This window comes from Pseudophryne corroboree, chromosome 5, assembly GCF_028390025.1.
Source record: "Pseudophryne corroboree isolate aPseCor3 chromosome 5, aPseCor3.hap2, whole genome shotgun sequence".
Taxonomy (NCBI): Eukaryota; Metazoa; Chordata; class Amphibia; order Anura; family Myobatrachidae; genus Pseudophryne; species Pseudophryne corroboree.
In genome coordinates this window covers 408814136-408834858 of record NC_086448.1, presented here as the reverse complement: position 1 = coordinate 408834858, position 20723 = coordinate 408814136, and the positions used below count along the sequence as shown (strand labels likewise).

At 52.4% G+C, this 20723-nt stretch overlaps 1 protein-coding gene across 2 annotated transcripts in view; it reads left to right on the top strand.

The window, feature by feature from the left end:
* Positions 1–20723, top strand: part of MTRR (5-methyltetrahydrofolate-homocysteine methyltransferase reductase) — a 528380-nt gene that overhangs the window by 105845 nt on the left and 401812 nt on the right. For both annotated transcript variants that reach the window (XM_063922764.1, XM_063922765.1), the window contains exon 4: positions 18306–18459. In XM_063922764.1, the coding sequence (XP_063778834.1) occupies positions 18306–18459 (154 nt within the window). The remainder of the gene's footprint in view (positions 1–18305; positions 18460–20723) is intronic.

Below are 20723 nucleotides of genomic sequence, written 5' to 3'. Positions count from 1 at the left end.
ACAGCCAATGTAGTGCACTGTCCGTGCTACAACCTTTTTCAAGAACGGATCCGTTGCCTCCTATGCTACCTTCGGTGGAGTCGTGCCCGGGACCTTCTTTTGCTTTACTTAAAGCTAAGCCTACCGCAGCACTCCCTTCTCTCCTCCGCCCGTTACCTGTCGCTGCTCGCGCTGCACTGGTGAGATATTCTCACGGTCCCCGCAGCACTACAGAGGCCGCACCACAACTACTGCTCCCCGCCTGTGGGACCAATCCTGCGCAGAGTTTCCACCCTGATTTGATGGACACGTAGTCTGTTCGCACTGGCTCTCGCTGGCAGGGCAAGGACAGAGGTCTCAGATGGGGAATGGTTGCCAGCGGTGAGTGACAGGGGAGACAGCCACTGAGGAAAGAGCAGGTCCTGCAGGACGCGCAGCGAGTCAGAGTCCTGTGTGTGCCCAAGCCAATAGCATTTCAGTAGTGGCTGAGGCGCACACAGGTCTCTGACTCACAGCGGACAGGACACGCTCATTTTTAAAAAGTGAGTCCCACCCTCCCCAGCACACACTAATATACCCACCCCACCAGCGCACACTAATATACCCACCCCACCTCCCCAGCGCACACACTAATATACCCATCCCCCTACCCAGCACACACTAATATACCCATCCCCCCTATCCAGCACACACTAATATACCCATCTTCCCTACCCAGCACACACTAATATACCCACCCCCGTCCCCAGCGCGCACACTAATATACCCCTCCCCCCTCCCCAGCACACACTATTATACCCCTCCCCAGCACACACTAATATACCCATCCCCCCTCCCCAGCACACACTAATATACCATCCCCCTTCCCCAGCGCACACTAATATATCCCCCCTCCCCAGCGCACACACTAATATACCCACCACCCCTCCACAGCGCGCACACTAATATACCCATCCCACTTCCCCAGCGCACACACTAATATACCCCCCTCCCCAGCGCACACACTAATATACCCCCCCCCCTCCTCAGCGCACACACTAATATACCCATCCCCCCTCCCCAGCACACACTATTATACCCCTCCCCAGCACACACTATTATACCCCTCCCCAGCACACACTATTATACCCACCCCCCCTCCCCAGCACACACTATTATACCCACCCCCCCTCCCCAGCACACACTATTATACCCAGCCCCCCTCCCCAGCACACACTATTATACCCCTCCCCAGCACACACTAATATACCTCTCCCCCTCCCCAGCGCACACAATTATACCCACCCCCTCCACAGCACACACTATTATACCCATCCTCCCTCCCCAGCACACACTATTATACCGACCCCCCCTCCCCAGCACACACTATTATACCCCTCCCCAGCACACACTATTATCCCCTTCCCCCCTCCCCAGCACACACTAATATACCCATCCCCCCTCCACAGTGCACACACTAATATACCCATCCCCCCCTCCCCAGCGCACACACTAATATACCCATCCCACTTCCCAGCGCACACACTAATATACCCCCTCCCCAGCGTACACACTAATATACCCTCCCCCCCCTCCCCAGCGCACACACTAATATACCCCCCTCCCCAGCGTACACAATAATATACCCCCCCTCCCCAGCGCACACACTAATATACCCCCCTCCCCAGCGCACACACTAATATACCCCCCTCCCCAGCGCACACACTAATATACCCATCCCCCCTCCCCAGTGCACACTAATATACCCACCCCCCCTCCCCAGCACACACTAATATACCCCCCCCTCCCCAGCACACACTAATATACCCACCCCCCCTCCCCAGCACACACTAATATACCCACCCCCCCTCCCCAGCACACACTAATATACCCATACCCCCTCCCCAGCACACACTAAGATACCCACCCCCCCTCCCCAGCACACACTAATATACCCACCCCCCCTCCCCAGCACACACTAATATACCCACCCCCCCTCCCCAGCACACACTAATATACACCCCCCCCTCCCCAGCACACACTAATATACCCACCCCCCCTCCCCAGCACACACTAATATACCCCCCCCCCCTCCCCAGCACACACTAATATACCCACCCCCCCTCCCCAGCACACACTAATATACCCCCCCCCTCCCCAGCACACACTAATATACCCACCCCCCCTCCCCAGCACACACTAATATACCCACCCCACCTCCCCAGCGCACACACTAATATACCCATTCCCCCTACCCAGCACACACTAATATACCCATCCCCCCTATCCAGCACACACTAATATACCCACCCCAGTCCCCAGCGCACACACTAATATACCCCTCCCCCCTCCCCAGCACACACTATTATACCCCTCCCCAGCACACACTAATATACCCATCCCCCCTCCCCAGCACACACTATTATACCCACCCCCCTCCCCAGCACACACTATCATACCCACCCCCCCCTCCCCAGCACACACTAATATACCCCCCCCCCCCCTCCCCAGCACACACTAATATACCCACCCCCCCCTCCCCAGCACACACTAATATACCCACCCCCCCTCCCCAGCACACACTAATATACCCACCCCCCCTCCCCAGCACACACTAATATACCCACCCCCCCAGCACACGCTAATATACCCACCCCCCCTCCCCAGCACACGCTAATATACCCATTCCCCCTACCCAGCACACACTAATATACCCATCCCCCCTATCCAGCACACACTAATATACACATCCTCCCTACCCAGCACACACTAATATACCCACCCCCGTCCCCAGCGCACACACTAATATACCCCTCCCCCCTCCCCAGCACACACTATTATACCCCTCCCCAGCACACACTAATATACCCATCCCCCCTCCCCAGCACACACTATTATACCCACCCCCCTCCCCAGCACACACTATCATACCCACCCCCCTCCCCATCACACACTATCATACCCACCCCCCCTCCCCAGCACACACTAATATACCCACCCCCCCTCCCCAGCACACACTAATATACCCACCCCCCCTCCCCAGCACACACTAATATACCCACCCACCCTCCCCAGCACACACTAATATACCCCCCCTCCCCAGCACACACTAATATACCCACCCCCCCTCCCCAGCACACACTAATATACCCACCCCACCTCCCCAGCGCACACACTAATATACCCATTCCCCCTACCCAGCACACACTAATATACCCATCCCCCCTATCCAGCACACACTAATATACACATCCTCCCTACCCAGCACACACTAATATACCCACCCCCGTCCCCAGCGCACACACTAATATACCCCTCCCCCCTCCCCAGCACACACTATTATACCCCTCCCCCCTCCCCAGCACACACTATTATACCCCTCCCCAGCACACACTAATATACCCATCCCCCTTCCCCAGCACACACTATTATACCCACCCCCTCCCCAGCACACACTATTATACCCACCCCCCCTCCCCAGCACACACTATTATACCCACCCCCCCTCCCCAGCACACACTATAATACCCACCCCCCCTCCCCAGCACACACTATTATACCCACCCCCCCTCCCCAGCACACACTATTATACCCACCCCCCCTCCCCAGCACACACTATTATACCCACCCCCCCCTCCCCAGCACACACTATAATACCCACCCCCCCTCCCCAGCACACACTATTATACCCACCCCCCCTCCCCAGCACACACTATTATACCCACCCCCCCTCCCCAGCACACACTATTATACCCACCCCCCCTCCCCAGCACACACTATTATACCCCCCCCCCTCAGCACACACTATTATACCCACCCCCCCTCCCCAGCACACACTATTATACCCCCCCCCCCCTCCCCAGCACACACTATTATACCCCCCCCCCCTCCCCAGCACACACTATTATACCCACCCCCCCTCCCCAGCGCACACTATTATACCCCCCCCCTCCCCAGCACACACTATTATACCCCTCCCCAGCGCACACTAATATACCCCTCCCCCTCCCCAGCACACACTATTATACCCACCCCCCTCCCCAGCACACACTATTATACCCACCCCCCTCCCCAGCACACACTATTATACCGACCCCCCCTCCCCAGTACACACTTTTATAGCGACCCCCCCCTCCCCAGCACACACTATTATACCCCTCCCCAGCGCACACTAATATATCCCCCCTCTCCAGCACACACACTAATATACCCACCCCCCCTAACCAGCGCACACTATTATACCCCCCCCCCCTCCCCAGCACACACTATTATACCCACCCCCCCTCCCCAGCGCACACTATTATACCCCCCCCCCTCCCCAGCACACACTATTATACCCCTCCCCAGCGCACACTAATATACCCCTCCCCCTCCCCAGCACACACTATTATACCCACCCCCCTCCCCAGCACACACTATTATACCCACCCCCCTCCCCAGCACACACTATTATACCGACCCCCCCTCCCCAGTACACACTATTATACCGACCCCCCCTCCCCAGCACACACTATTATACCCCTCCCCAGCGCACACTAATATATCCCCCCTCTCCAGCACACACACTAATATACCCACCCCCCCTAACCAGCGCACACACTAATATAACCACCCCCCTCCCCAGCGCACACACTATTATACCCATCCCACTTCCCCAGCGCACACACTAATATACCACCCTCCCCAGCGTACACACTAATATACCCACCCCCCCTCCCCAGCACACACTAATATACCCCCCCCTCCCCAGCACACACTAATATACCCCCCCCTCCCCAGCACACACTAATATACCCCCCCCCCCTCCCCAGCACACACTAATATACCCCCCCCAGCACACACTAATATACCCACCCCACCTCCCCAGCGCACACACTAATATACCCATTCCCCCTACCCAGCACACACTAATATACCCATCCCCCCTATCCAGCACACACTAATATACACATCCTCCCTACCCAGCACACACTAATATACCCACCCCCGTCCCCAGCGCACACACTAATATACCCCTCCCCAGCACACACTATTATACCCCTCCCCAGCACACACTAATATACCCATCCCTCCTCCCCAGCACACACTATTATACCCACCCCCCTCCCCAGCACACACTATTATACCCACCCCCCCTCCCCAGCACACACTATTATACCCACCCCCCCTCCCCAGCACACACTATTATACCCACCCCCTCCCCAGCACACACTATTATACCCCTCCCCAGCACACACTATTATACCCCCCCCTCCCCAGCACACACTATTATACCCCCCCCCCTCCCCAGCACACACTATTATACCCCCCCCCCTCCCCAGCACACACTATTATACCCCCCCCTCCCCAGCACACACTATTATACCCCCCCCCCTCCCCAGCACACACTATTATACCCACCCCCCCTCCCCAGCACACACTATTATACCCACCCCCCCTCCCCAGCACACACTATTATACCCACCCCCCCTCCCCAGCACACACTATTATACCCACCCACCCTCCCCAGCACACACTATTATACCCACCCCCCCTCCCCAGCACACACTATTATACCCACCCCCCCTCCCCAGCACACACTATTATACCCACCCCCCCTCCCCAGCACACACTATTATACCCACCCCCCCTCCCCAGCACACACTATTATACCCACCCCCCCTCCCCAGCACACACTATTATACCCACCCCCCCTCCCCAGCACACACTATTATACCCACCCCCCCTCCCCAGCACACACTATTATACCCACCCCCCCTCCCCAGCACAGACTATTATACCCACCCCCCCTCCCCAGCACAGACTATTATACCCACCCCCCCTCCCCAGCACAGACTATTATACCCACCCCCCCTCCCCAGCACACACTATTATACCCACCCCCCTCCCCAGCACACACTATTATACCCCCCCCCCCTCCCCAGCACACACTATTATACCCACCCCCCTCCCCAGCACACACTATTATACCCACCCCCCCTCCCCAGCACACACTATTATACCCACCCCCCCTCCCCAGCACACACTATTATACCCACCCCCCCTCCCCAGCACACACTATTATACCCACCCCCCCTCCCCAGCACACACTATTATACCCACCCCCCCCTCCCCAGCACACACTATTATACCCACCCCCCCTCCCCAGCACACACTATTATACCCACCCCCCCTCCCCAGCACACACTATTATACCCCCCCCCCCTCCCCAGCACACACTATTATACCCACCCCCCCTCCCCAGCACACACTATTATACCCACCCCCCCTCCCCAGCACACACTATTATACCCCCCCCCCCTCCCCAGCACACACTATTATACCCACCCCCCCTCCCCAGCACACACTATTATACCCACCCCCCCTCCCCAGCACACACTATTATACCCCCCCCCCTCCCCAGCACACACTATTATACCCACCCCCCCTCCCCAGCACACACTATTATACCCACCCCCCCTCCCCAGCACACACTATTATACCCACCCCCCCCTCCCCAGCACACACTATTATACCTACCCCCCCTCCCCAGCACACACTATTATACCCACCCCCCCTCCCCAGCACACACTATTATACCCACCCCCCTCCCCAGCACACCCTATTATACCCATCCCCCTCCCCAGCACACACTATTATACCGACCCCCCCTCCCCAGTACACACTATTATACCGACTCCCCCTCCCCAGCACACACTATTATACCCCTCCCGCTCCCCAGCGCACACTAATATATCCCCCCTCCCCAGCGCGCACACTAATATACCCACCCCCCCCTCCCCAGCGCGCACACTAATATACCCACCCCCCCCTCCCCAGCGCGCACACTAATATACCCACCCCCCCTCCCCAGCGCGCACACTAATATACCCACCCCCCCTCCCCAGCGCACACACTAATATACCCACCCCCCCTCCCCAGCGCACACACTAATATACCCACCCCCCTCCCCAGCGCACACACTATTATACCCATCCCACTTCCCCAGCGCACACACTAATATACCCCCCTCCCCAGCGTACACACTAATATACCCACCCCCCCTCCCCAGCACACACTAATATACCCACCCCCCTCCCCAGCACACACTAATATACCCCCCCCTCCCCAGCACACACTAATATACCCATTTCCCCTACCCAGCACACACTAATATACCCATCCCCCCTATCCAGCACACACTAATATACACATCCTCCCTACCCAGCACACACTAATATACCCACCCCCGTCCCCAGCGCACACACTAATATACCCCTCCCCCCTCTCCAGCACACACTATTATACCCCTCCCCCCTCCCCAGCACACACTATTATACCCCTCCCCAGCACACACTAATATACCCAACCCCCCTCCCCAGCACACACTATTATACCCACCCCCCTCCCCAGCACACACTATTATACCCACCCCCCTCCCCAGCACACACTATTATACCCCCCCCCCCCACCCCAGCACACACTATTATGCCCACCCCCCCACCCCAGCACACACTATTATGCCCACCCCCCCACCCCAGCACACACTATTATGCCCACCCCCCCACCCCAGCACACACTATTATACCCACCCACCCCTCCCCAGCACACACTATTATACCCACCCACCCCTCCCCAGCACACACTATTATACCCCCCCCCCCCTCCCCAGCACACACTATTATACCCACCCCCCCTCCCCAGCACACACTATTATACCCACCCCCCCTCCCCAGCACACACTATTATACCCACCCCCCCTCCCCAGCACACACTATTATACCCACCCCCCTCCCCAGAACACACTATTATACCCACCCCCCCTCCCCAGCACACACTATTATACCCACCCCCCCTCCCCAGCACACACTATTATACCCACCCCCCCTCCCCAGCACACACTATTATACCCACCCCCCCTCCCCAGCACACACTATTATACCCACCCCCCCTCCCCAGCACACACTATTATACCCACCCATCCTCCCCAGCACACACTATTATACCCACCCCCCATCCCCAGCACACACTATTATACCCCCCCCCCCCTCCCCAGCACACACTATTATACCCACCCCCCCTCCCCAGCACACACTATTATACCCACCCCCCCTCCCCAGCACACACTCTTATACCCACCCCCCTCCCCAGCACACACTATTATACCCACCCCCCCTCCCCAGCACACACTATTATACCCACCCCCCCCTCCCCAGCACACACTATTATACCCACCCCCCCTCCCCAGCACACACTATTATACCCCCCCCCCCTCCCCAGCACACACTATTATACCCTCCCCCCCTCCCCAGCACACACTAATATACCCCTCCCCCTCCCCAGCACACACTATTATACCCATCCCCCTCCCCAGCACACACTATTATACCGACCCCCCTCCCCAGTACACACTATTATACCGACTCCCCCTCCCCAGCACACACTATTATACCCCTCCCGCTCCCCAGCGCACACTAATATACCCCTCCCCCCTCCCCAGCACACGCTATTATACCCCTCCCCAGCACACACTAATATACCTAACCCCCCTCCCCAGCACACACTATTATACCCACCCCCCTCCCCAGCACACACTATTATACCCACCCCCCTCCCCAGCACACACTATTATACCACCCCCTCCCCAGCACACACTATTATACCCCTCCCCCTCCCACACTAATATACCCCTCCCCCTCCCCAGCACACACTATTATACCCACCCCCCTCCCCAGCACACACTATTATACCCACCCCCCTACCCAGCACACACTATTATACCCATCCCCCTCCCCAGCACACACTATTATACCGACCCCCCCTCCCCAGTACACACTATTATACCGACCCCCACCTCCCCAGCGCACACTATTATTCCCCTCCCCCTCCCCAGCGCACACTAATATATCCCCCCTCCCCAGCACACACACTAATATACTCACCCCCCCTCCCCAGCGCACCCACTAATATACCCCCCCTCCCCTCCCCAGCGCACACACTATTATACCCATCCCACTTCCCCAGCGCACACACTAATATACCCCCCTCCCCAGCGTACACACTAATATACCCATCCCCCCCTCCCCAGTGCACACTAATATACCCCCCCTCCCCAGCACACACTATTATATCCACCCCCCCTACCCAGCACACACTAATATACCCATCCCCCTATCCAGCACACACTAATATACCCACCCCCGTCCCCAGCGCACACACTAATATACCCCTCCCCCCTCCCCAGCACACACTATTATACCCCTCCCCAGCACATACTATTATATCCCTCACCCATGTGTCAGCTGCAGAATGTACCTGAATCCTCGGTATGGGATGGCTGGTTGCTGGACCTTCTGGGCTGCTGCTCCTCATGTCTGAGCGATCCTCCAGTGCAGTCACATGTTGTGCACTACCTTCCTGTTCCTGCCTAATCAGGAAGCAGGCTCAGCAGAGTGTCTGGAGGTGGATAGCCGGCTTTGCTATGAGCACAAATGAAAAATAAAAGTGCCCTGGCCCCAGAAATGACACTGATGGGAGGGGTGTGAAGGGGGATAGGGGAGGGGGCGGGCAGCTGCTGAAGACTGCTGTATCGAAGGGGATGGGGGCAACACTGCTGCCTGACTGTTATCTAGCTTGACAGGAGTAGGTGCGGGGAGGAGCCGGGAGTAGAGTGAAGGGGGGAGGGCTCTCCTGATACCAGATCAGCTTCTGTTTATGCTGCCGGCGCTGCTGCTGCTGTCATACATCAGTGTGACAGGCGGCAGCGCGGACTGCGGCGGCCGGCAGCAAGTTGTACTCGCAGAGCAGGGAAAGCTCCTCATGAGTCAGGCGCCTCCCTGCTTTGCAGGCTTTGCAGAGCGGGTAGCGCCGGCACTGTCTCTGGTGCTTATGGTTACTCTGATCAAACACTTTCAGGATACTGCACGTGTCCTGTTCGTCTCTATTAAAGAGTGAGGCGCTATTAATGCAAATACTACTGACATGGCAGTGTCAGCGCACAGAGCTTTGTGGCTGTGCCAGTGGATAGCGTACGCAGATTCCAAGCGTAGTGTGGAGTCTCTCACTTTCTCAGGGGAGTGGCTATTCGGTAGAGGCACCTCTAATGCTGCATGAGGCACCAGAGGTAAGGAAAAAAGCCAGCAGCTGCAGGTTCCCAGGAACAAAGCACTAGTTCAGCTTCCACCAGTGGCTCAGCATGACTGTGCCCACCCACCCCGAGGGAATCTCGAGGTGGGAGCTCAGCTGCATCACTTCAGCCGCATCTGGGAAAGTTCCTTCCAGGATACCTGGGTAAAGGACCTCATTTCTCAGGGCTACAAGCTGGAGTTTGACGGTGCTCCTCCCCAACGATTTTTAAAATCAAGCTTTGGAGGATACGCGTGTTACGCTGCAATAGGCCATCCTAAAGTTGGTCCAGTCCCAAGTCCATGTTCCAGTGCCACTGTAACAACAGGGAAAGCATTACTACTCCAACCTGTTTGTGGTGCCGAAACCGGATGGTTCGGTAAGACCCATTTTGAATCTAAAATCTTCGAATCCTTACCTAAAGGTTTCAAGTTCAAGATGGAATCCTTGCGAGCATTGATTGCTGACCTGGAGGAACAGCAGTTCATGGTCTCTCTGGATATAAAAGACGCCTATCTCCATAATTTGGCCACCTCATCAGGCTTACCTGAGGTTTGCCCTGCTTAACGATCGCTACCAGTTGCAGGCGCTACCCTTCGGCCGGTCCACAGCTCCGAGGGTATTCACAAAGATGATGGCGAAGATGATGTTCCAACTCCGGGTCGAGGGGATCAATATTGTCCCTTAACTGGACGATCTCCTGATAAAAGCAAGATCCAGGGAGCTTTTATTGCTCCATATAGACGTGCAAAAACGTTTGCAGTAGTCCCACCTGGAGCCAACTCAGCGGCTCCTGTTCCTGGGAATGCTGCTGGATACTGTGGCACAGACCGTGTTCCTCCCAGAGGACAAAGCGAGAACACTTCAGGAGATGGTCCGCATGGTTCTCTGGCCTACTCGAATATCCATCTATCTTTGCATAAGATTGTTGGAAGATGGTAGCCTCATACGAGGCGATCCAGTATGGAAGGTTCCATGCCAAAACATTTCAATTGGATTTCCTGACAAGTGGTCTGGATCACATCTTCAGATGCGCCGGATAATACGGCTGTCACCTCAGGCCTTCAGGATTGGATCCTCCTCCCGATGGATGCAAATCTGAGAGGATGGGGAGCTGTTACCCAGGGGGCTCGGTTCCAGGACAGGTAGTCAGCCCACGAAGCCCTCCTTCCGTTCAACATTCTGGAACTTTGGGCGATCTACAATGCTCTGAGTCAAGCCTCTCCTCTACTCAGGGGTCACACGATCCATGTGCCGTTGGACAACGCCATGGTAGTGGCATACATCAGTCGACAAGGAGGGACAAAAATCAGGGCCTGCATGCGAGAAGTGTCAAAGATACTCGTCTGGGCAGAAAGATATGCAAGAACAATGTCCGCTATTCTGGGAATAGACAACTGGGAAGCGGACTTCCTGAGTCGTCACGATCTCCACAATCAGGTGTTTCAGCAGATCGTCGAATGGTTTGGGCTACCCACAAATAGACATGATGGCATCTCGACTCAACAAGAAGCTTTGTTGGTATTTCTCACGACCCAGGGAATCTCAGTCAAGGGCTATAGATGCACTTACGTCGCCTAGGTCTACCTGTTTCCTCCGATTCCATTGCTCCCAAGGGTGCTCAAGCGAATCAGGAATCAAGGAGTTCAGGCAATTCTAATTGCCCAGATTGCCCCCGGAGGGCATGGTACGCGGATCTTCTGGACATGTACGTCGAAGACCCTTGGCCTCTGCCACTGAGAAGAGGTCTTCGTCCACAGGGACCGTTCATCTACCCAAACTTACGGCGGCTTCGTTTGATGGCATGGAGGTTGAGCGGAACATCCTAGCTCACAAGGGCCTTTCCAAAAAGGTTATTGTTACTATAGTTCAGACAAAAAAGCCTGTGATGTCAAAACACTATCATCATATCAGGAGAAGAAATGTCTTTTGGTTCGAGGAATGCACGTTTCCGCCTGCAGAGTTCCACTTGGGACGTTTCCTCCGTTTCCTGCAGGCTGGTGTGGATAATGGCTTACGTCTGGGTTCCATTATGGTCCAGATTTCAGCGCTCTCCATTTCTTCCAGTGTTGCTAGAATTCAGACCTTCTACCTCCTTTTGTACCACCCACAGCACCCTGGGATTTGAATGTAGTGTTGGAATTTCTACAATCCCCCGGGTTTGACCCTCTGTTGACGGTAGAAGACAAGTACCTCACGTGGAAGACTGTGATGTTACTGACCCTGTCTTCTGCTTGGTCTTTTACGAGGCCAGAGCGGAGCTCAGGACTAGACAGCAGTTCCTGCCGAAGGTTGTCTCTGCGTTCCACTTGAAACCACCTATTGTGGTTCCGTCAAGTTCTGACACTTCTGCTCCTCCAGAGGCATTGGATGCTGTGCAAGCCTTGAAGATCTATATCAACAGAATGGTTTGGATTAGAAAGACGGATTCCTTGTTCGTGCTCTATGATGCGCAGAAAAAGGGTTGCCCTGCTTCTCAGCAGTCCATTGCTCATCGGCTTTGGCTTACTATCCAACAGGTCCAGCGGCTGCCCATGGAGTCATTGCCTTGCAACTGTGCCGCTACCTGGTTGGGGAAGTACACCAGGGACGTGCAGTCAGGGGAGGCAGGGTAGGCAGTGCCTCCCCTGTCATTAATGATTAAAATAATACAAAGAAGATACATAAGACACATATTCTGTCATATGTATCTCCTTTATATTACTCTAATCATTTTAGTCTAGAAATCTAGTTCGGGAGGCACCGATAGCAAGTGCCTCCCGTACACAGTGGGAACGGGGATGAAGCGGGAGGCGGGGCCAAGTAGTGGGCTGTAAAAGCCCATTAGAAAATAAGGGGAATGCGGCACTTATACAAGTGCCTCGCTGGCAGGGAAAGCACGCCCCTGCCAGCGAGGCACATGTGATTGGACAGCGAATCCAGTGCTGGATCCGCTGGCCCAATCACACATACGCGGCGGGGGGAAGTGGTGGCGGGACCCGGCAGTTACATGGAGCTGTCCCGGGTCACTACAGCAGCGGTGGCCTCGGTAAGCCCAGAGCAGGTGTGTATGTGGCAGCAGTAGTGGACAGCACTATCCCCTCTCGTTCGTCCGCCGGGTCCGCCCTCCCAGCCAGCAACAGCGGCATCATGATCCCAGGTTAGAGAGGGGGGCAGCTGCAGTGAGGTGCAACCATTGGCGTGCACCCCCTAATGTCCACCCCCTCCCCCACCTCCCCAGCAGCGCGCTGGTTAGTCTGCCCGTTGTCTGGGTGATCTCCCCTCTTTCGTCAGGAATGTATGTGTATGACAGGCAGCCGTTCGGAGACACTGCGGGGCCAACGGACCGCATTATTGATGATTTTATTTTACCTCTTGTTTTACATATGTTTATATATACTTATTTACAGTACATATCTGTTTTATGAGTGTGTGTGTTTATATATTTATTTTACAATCCTATTCTATGTGTCTGTGTGTGTGTGTGTGTGTGTGTGTGTATATATATATATATATATATATAAAATGTTTTTTTACACATATTTATTTATATTTCTACCTTATCGGTAGAAATATAGACTGTGAGGTGTAATGGGAATTTCTCCTCATACTGTGTGGTGTAACGGGAATTTCTCCTCATACTGTGTGGTGTAACATGAATTTCTCCTCATACTGTGTGGTGTAACGGGAATTTCTCCTCATACTGTGTGGTGTAACGGGAATTTCTCCTCATACTGTGTGGTGTAACGGGAATTTCTCCTCATACTGTGTGGTGTAACATGAATTTCTCCTCATGCTGTGTGGTGTAACGGGAATTTCTCCTCATACTGTGTGGTGTAACATGAATTTCTCCTCATACTGTGTGGTGTAGCGGGAATTTCTACTCATACTTTGTGGTGTAATGGGAAATTCTCCTCATACTGTGTGGTGTAACAGGAATTTCTCCTCATACTGTGTGTCGTAACGTGAATTTCTCCTCACACTGTGTCATAATGTGAATTTGGCTCATGCTCATACTGTGTGGCATAACACGTGACTTTCAGCTCATACCGTGTGGCATAATGTGGATTTTGGCTTATGCTGTGTAGGGTAATGTGACTAAGGGACACCACTGTCAGTTGCTGGTAAGCATGGGGACATGTGTTACAAATGCTGGTGTCCTGCACATGTGTAAATTTTAAACTTTACTTGCATTATTTTAAAAGTCATATGTTCAGCCCCCTAAATATCCCGTACTTTTCAGAGTAGCCCACTCAAAATTAGAGCGTAGGTGCTGGGGGTGCAGAATGCATATGCACCTAGGTCCACCACTCTCTATTTCCGCCACTGGGTCAAGAGTAGGTTGGGGAAGTGTAAGCAACGATATGGTGCAGCGCCAACTAGGGCTCAGGGTTATGCCATAGCACCATTAAGTTTAATTTTATTTCACTGGGGTTTATGATATCTACATGTATTATTAGGAACTAGGGAGAAATTAGATTAAGCCATGTGACGTTACTGAGAGAATGTAAAATAGTGCTAGACACGCCCCTGGGTTGTGCTAGACACACCTAAAAGGTGGTTATAGACACACCCAAAAGGTGGTGCTTGGCATGCCCCTCCTGCTGTGCACCCCCTAATAAAATTAGCTGCGCACGCCTATGGGTTGTCTGTGCCTCCCCAGCCAAGCACCTCACCGCACGTCACTGAAGTACACCTTTGTGAAGCTCTACATGTTTGATACCCAGTTTGGGCAGGCGGTGCTGCAGACGTCTCCGCACATTCCCATCCGTTCTGGAAGCTTTGGGATGTCCCCATCATACTAAATTCCCCCAATATCCCTTATGGATGCTAGAGAAAATAGGATTTTAATTACCTACCGGTAAACCCTTTTCTCGTAGTCCATAAGGAATATTAGGCGCCCGCCTCAATGCGTTGACTTGTCTGCAGGTTCTCTTTTATGTGGTTACCTGTTCAGCTGTTGCTGTTTTGTTACCAGCCGTTGCTGGTCGTTTTATGTTAGCTATGTGCTGGTGTGTGAATCTCACCACTCATTGTTACGTTCCTCCTCTCAAGTATGTCCTTTCTCCTTCGGGCACTGTTTATAGGTATAACTGCCTGTGGGAGGGATCATAGAGGGGGGAAGCCAGCACACCCAGTTGAAGAAATTTAAAGTGCACCCGCTCCTTTGGATCCCGTCTATACCCCATCGTACTAAGAAATTCCTCTAATATCCCTTATGGACTACGAGAAAAGGATTTACAGGTAGGTAATTAAAATCATATTTTTGGCCTCATGGGAAAGCAAAAGGTCAGGCATACCTGAGACAGTCTCGTGTTACCAAAACCCCAACACAAAATAGTCCTGGGTGGCCAGTCAGCCTGCTTCTAAACAAGACAAGCCTGCCGCATGACGAGGCAGGCCTCCCTATGGGGGATCCCAGGGTGGGAGGCCGACTTCTACAGTTCACCCAGGTCTGGTTAAAGACAACTTCAGATGCATGGGTGCGGGAAGTCGTCTCTCACGGGTACGCAGTCTCCTTCAAGAGACCACCCCCCTCGCCAGTTTTGCACCACGGTTATCCATTCGGACCCGTTAAAAGCGCACGCTCTACAATTGGTTGTGAGTTCCCTCCTGGATACAGGAGTGGTGGTTCCGGTACCTTTGTCCCAGAGAGGCAAAGGATACTATTCGACCCTGTTTCAAGTTCCGAAACCCAATGGGTCTTTTCGGCCTATACGCAACCTCAAATCATTGAACAAGTTTGTGAGAGTATCCAAGTTCTGTATGGAAACTCTGCCCTCAATTGTACTGGCCATGGAACCCGGAGACTATATGGTATCCCTTGATATACAGGATGCATACCTGTATTTACTTATTGCCATGTTGAATCAGCAATATCTCCAGGTTTACTATTGGCAACATCCACTATCAGTTTCAGGCTCTGCCATTTGGACTGGCCAAGGCCCCTCTGATCTTCACCATGGTTATGGCCGTGATGACGGCTCGTCTCTGTCGCCAGGGAATCAGGATCCTGCCATTTCTGGACGACTTGCTGATCCTCGCGAACTCCCACGATGTTCTCAGCCATCTACAACTGATAGTAAGCTTCCTACAAGCCCACGGGTGGCTCATCAGTTGGAAGAAGTCCTAGCTGGTCCCAGCTCAGAGCATGGTGCACCTGGGGGCACTGCTGGACACGCACAGTCAGTGGCTGTTTCTGTCTCCAGAGAAGATCCTGAAGCTTCAGGACAGGATAAGATGCTTCCTTTGTCGGCCCAGTGTGTCAATACACTCGGCAATGGAAGTACTGGGTCTGATACTGTCTGCATTCAAAATGGTGGAGTACGCTCAAGTTCATTCACGCCCTCTGCAGAGGTTAATCCGATGAGGTAGGCCATCCCATTTAGAAAGGATCAGGTCTCATATGATCACTTTGACTCCGGAGGTTCGTCTGTCGCTGACCTGGTGGCTTCAGGACCAGCAATTAAGCAGAGGCCATCCCTTCTGGATCCCCGACTGAGTCCTGCTGACAACGGACACCAGCCTGTGGGGATGGGGCGCAATGTTAGAGCAACACTCTTTTCAGGGTCGGACCAAGGAGGAATCACTCCTCCCGATAAACATTCTGGAGTTGCGGGCAGTGTTCAATGCGTTGTCTCTTGCCCTGCCTCTGGTACAGAACAGGCCTGTCAGAGAAAAATTGCGTCTATACCTGATGTTCATACCTTCACTCAGGGTGTATTGCGGATTCAGCCTCCCTATGTCTCTCCTGTGGCTCCATGGGATTTATCTGTTGTCCTGAATGTCCTGCAAGAGTCTCCATTTGAACCTCTTGAGTCAGTGGACCTTAAATGGCTTACAGCTAAGGTCCTGTTCTTACTGGCTATTGCCACGGCCAGAAGGGTGTCGGACCTAGGCGCTTTGTTCTGTTGTCCGCCCTTTCTGATATTTTGTCATGACCGAGCAGTTCTTAGAACTCACCCTGATTATTTATCTAAGATGGTGTCATGTTTTCACCTTAATCAAGAGATTGTGGTTCCGGCGTTCGTCTTCTCTGACTTGTCCTCCAAAGAATGGTCTTTGGATGTGGTACGGGCTCTCCGCATATATGTGGAGAGAACTGCCTCTATTAGGAGGTCAGATACCCTTTTTTTACTGTTTGGTTTTCACAAATGTGGTTGGCCTGCGTATAAGCAAACCTTGGCCAGATGGTTTAGAATGCTGGTTTCACAAGCTTATGCACAGGCTGGACTTCTAGCTCTTGCTGCTATTAAAGCCCATTCTACTCTGTCTGTTGGACCCTCTTGGGCTGCCCGCTGCGGCGCATCCCCAGAACAATTGTGCAAGGTGGCTACGTGGTCCTCAGTGAAACACGTTCATTAGGTTCTATGCCTTTGAAACTTCTGCCTCCCAGGGTATTTCCTTTGGACGCACAGTTCTCATACCCGCTAAGGCGCATCTTCTCCCTTGAGGAACTGCTTTAGGACATCCCTGATATATTCCCTGTGGAACACAGTGTACCCTGTTGCAGAAAAGGAGATTTATGGTAGACTTAGCATTGTTAAATCTCTTTCTGCGAGGTACACTGGGTTCCACAGGGCGCACACCCTGACGCACCTTGCTTCTATGGGTTTGTGTGGCATTAGCCGCTGGTCCCGTCTCCTGTCGTGAGAATGTGGTTCTATGTGACTAATATATACCGTCTCTCTTACCTGCTACTGCATTGGACTGGTTAACGAAACTGAGCTCACGGTGCCTGGAGGCGGGGTTATAGAGGAGGCCCCAGTACATCCTGGTACAGCTAAAGCTTTAACCTGTTGGTGCCTGGATCAAGAGCCATCTCTACACCCCAGTGTATTCTCTGTGGAACCCAGTGTACCTCGCAGAAAGAGATTTAACAATGGTAAGTCTACCATAAATCTCCTTTTCTTTTGGCCAGGATCCTGGGATTGACAGTAGAAGCAGCAGGGAGGCCATGACAGCACAGCCTCTGTTTCTAACTCCCTGTCTCATCTACCTCAGATCATAACCCAATCAATGTAGCGCTATCCTTACATAAGTGTGTGATTAAGGCAATTAAGATTGATTAAAAAAAAGAAAGAAAGTGTTTTGACATGTAGAATAGACAGACAAATTACAATCAAATATTATAGTTTTGTGATTGCTAGAAATTCCACCAACTTGTGGATCAAACAAATAAACATAATTTACTGGGAAGAAATAGCAGTGGTTACAGAGCTTTCCTAATGTATTTTTTTTTTTTTTATCTGCACTATTTCTAGTTCAACTTAGAAAAAGAAAGTGATCCTGTGGTTATTGTAATCTCTACAACTGGAACTGGGGATCCTCCTGATAATGCTCTAAAATTTGTAAAGAAAATTAAAAGCAAAGAGGTTCCAGATGATTACTTTGCACAACTGCGATATGGATTACTAGGTGAGTGTAACCATGGTATAGCAATGACCATGTTTACTCGATGAGCTTGCTTGTGGTTGCTGTAATAATGTCCACTACAATGACAGCTGTTAAAAATGTAAATAAAAAATGCCTTATTTACACGCATTAAGGTTTGAAATACCACCCAAAACTATTTTTCAAATGCTGTTTTTCTGTTCTGTGCAAAAAAAGTAGAAGCTGCTTTTTATTATTATTATTATTATTCTACATTGCAGTAACTGCGTGCGTACAGTGTCTACTACGCGGCTTGCCTATTTTGGTAGAAAATGAAAGCAAACACTGATTGTCACTGCTCATATTGGGGTATATGCAATTGCGGTCGAATTCCCGAAATTGTCGAATTTCGGGTCATTTTCGACCAAAAAAAAAAATCGCCTATGCAATTCAGTGCTTTCCGACCAAAAAACGGACTTTCAAAATTCGACTTTTTGAAATTCGACTTTTTGCAAATTCGACTTTTCTGCAATGATACAAGTGCTGCAATTCGACCAAAGCATATTCAATTCAAGTTTGGAAATTCGACAGCAGTGCTTTTAGACAGCAAATTCGTCATTTTCAATCCGCCACACTTTGGAGGGTGAAAACAAATAAAAAAAATTTAAACATGTTTTTTTTTGTGTTTTTTTGGGGGGGAATAGCAGATCTATTTATATTAGAAGGGATTAGGTACTTTTTTTTTTTTTTTTTGGAGGCACAAATATTATTTATATATTTTTTAAAATATTATTTTTTATTTTTTATTTTTTTATGCTGGAACGGTGAAATCATAAAAAAAAATGGCGTGGGGTCCCCCCTCCAAAGCATAACCAGCCTCGGGCTCTTCGAGCTGGTCCTGGTTCTAAAAATGCGGGGAAAAAATTGACAGGGGATCCCCCGTATTTTTAAAACCAGCACCGGGCTCTGCGCCTGGTGCTGGTGCCAAAAATACGGGGGACAAAAAGAGTAGGGGTCCCCCGTATTTTTAACACCAGCATCGGGCTCCACTAGCTGGACAGATAATGCCACAGCCGGGGGTCACTTTTATGCCGTGCCCTGCGGCCGTGGCATTAAATATCCAACTAGTCACCCCTGGCCGGGGTACCCTGGGGGAGTGGGGACCCCTTCAATCAAGGGGTCCCCCCCCCAGCCACCCAAGGGCCAGGGGTGAAGCCCGAGGCTGTCCCCCCCCATCCAATGGGCTGCGGATGGGGGGGCTGATAGCCTTTTGTGATAATAAAAAGATATTGTTTTTTCCAGCAGTACTACAAGTCCCAGCAAGCCTCCCCCGCAAGCTGGTACTTGGAGAACCACAAGTACCAGCATGCGGGAGAAAAACGGGCCCGCTGGTACCTGTAGTACTACTGGGAAAAAAATACCCAAATAAAAACAGGACACACACACCGTCGACAGTAAAACTTTATTTCATACGTCGACACACACATACTTACCTATGTTCACATGCCGACATCGGTCCTCTTCTCCATGTAGAATCCACGGATACCTGAAAAGAAAAGATCAATATACTCACCTCAGCCATGGTCCAGAGATAAATCCACGTACTTGGCAAAAAAACAAACCGAACACCCGCTCCATGCCGGACTGAAAGGGGTCCCATGCTGACACATGGGACACCTTTCCACGAATGAGACCTGTCAGTGACAGCTGTCACAGAAAGGTCTCTAAGCCAATCAGGAAGCGCAACTTCGTTGCGCTCACCTGATTGGCTGTGCGCTGTCTGTACTGTGACAGCACATCGCAAAGCCGCTCCATTACTTTCAATGGTGGGAACTTAGCGGCTAGCGGTAAGGTCACCCGCCGGTCAGCGGCTGACCGGCGGGTGACCCCACCGCTACCCGCAAAGTTCCCACCATTGAAAGTAATGGAGCGGCTTTGCGATGTGCTGTCACAGTACAGACAGCGCACAGCCAATCAGGTGAGCGCCACGGAAGTAGCGCTTCCTGATTGGCTGAAGGGACGTCAGTGACAGGAGTCACGTGATGTCCCGGCATTCGGGAGAAAGGGGTCTGATGTGAAAGCATTGGACCCCTTTCTAGTCCGGTATGGAGCGGGTTTTTGCGTGTTTTTTTTTTTAAACAAGTACGTGGATTTTACTCTCTGGACGTGGATTTATCTCTGGAAGGTGAGTATAATTTTTTCACAGGTACCCTCGGATCGTCGGCGACCGTGGCAGTCGGCGTGTCAACATAGGTAAGTATGTGTGTGTCGGTAGTGTGTAATAAAGTTTTACTATCAAGGTGTGTGTG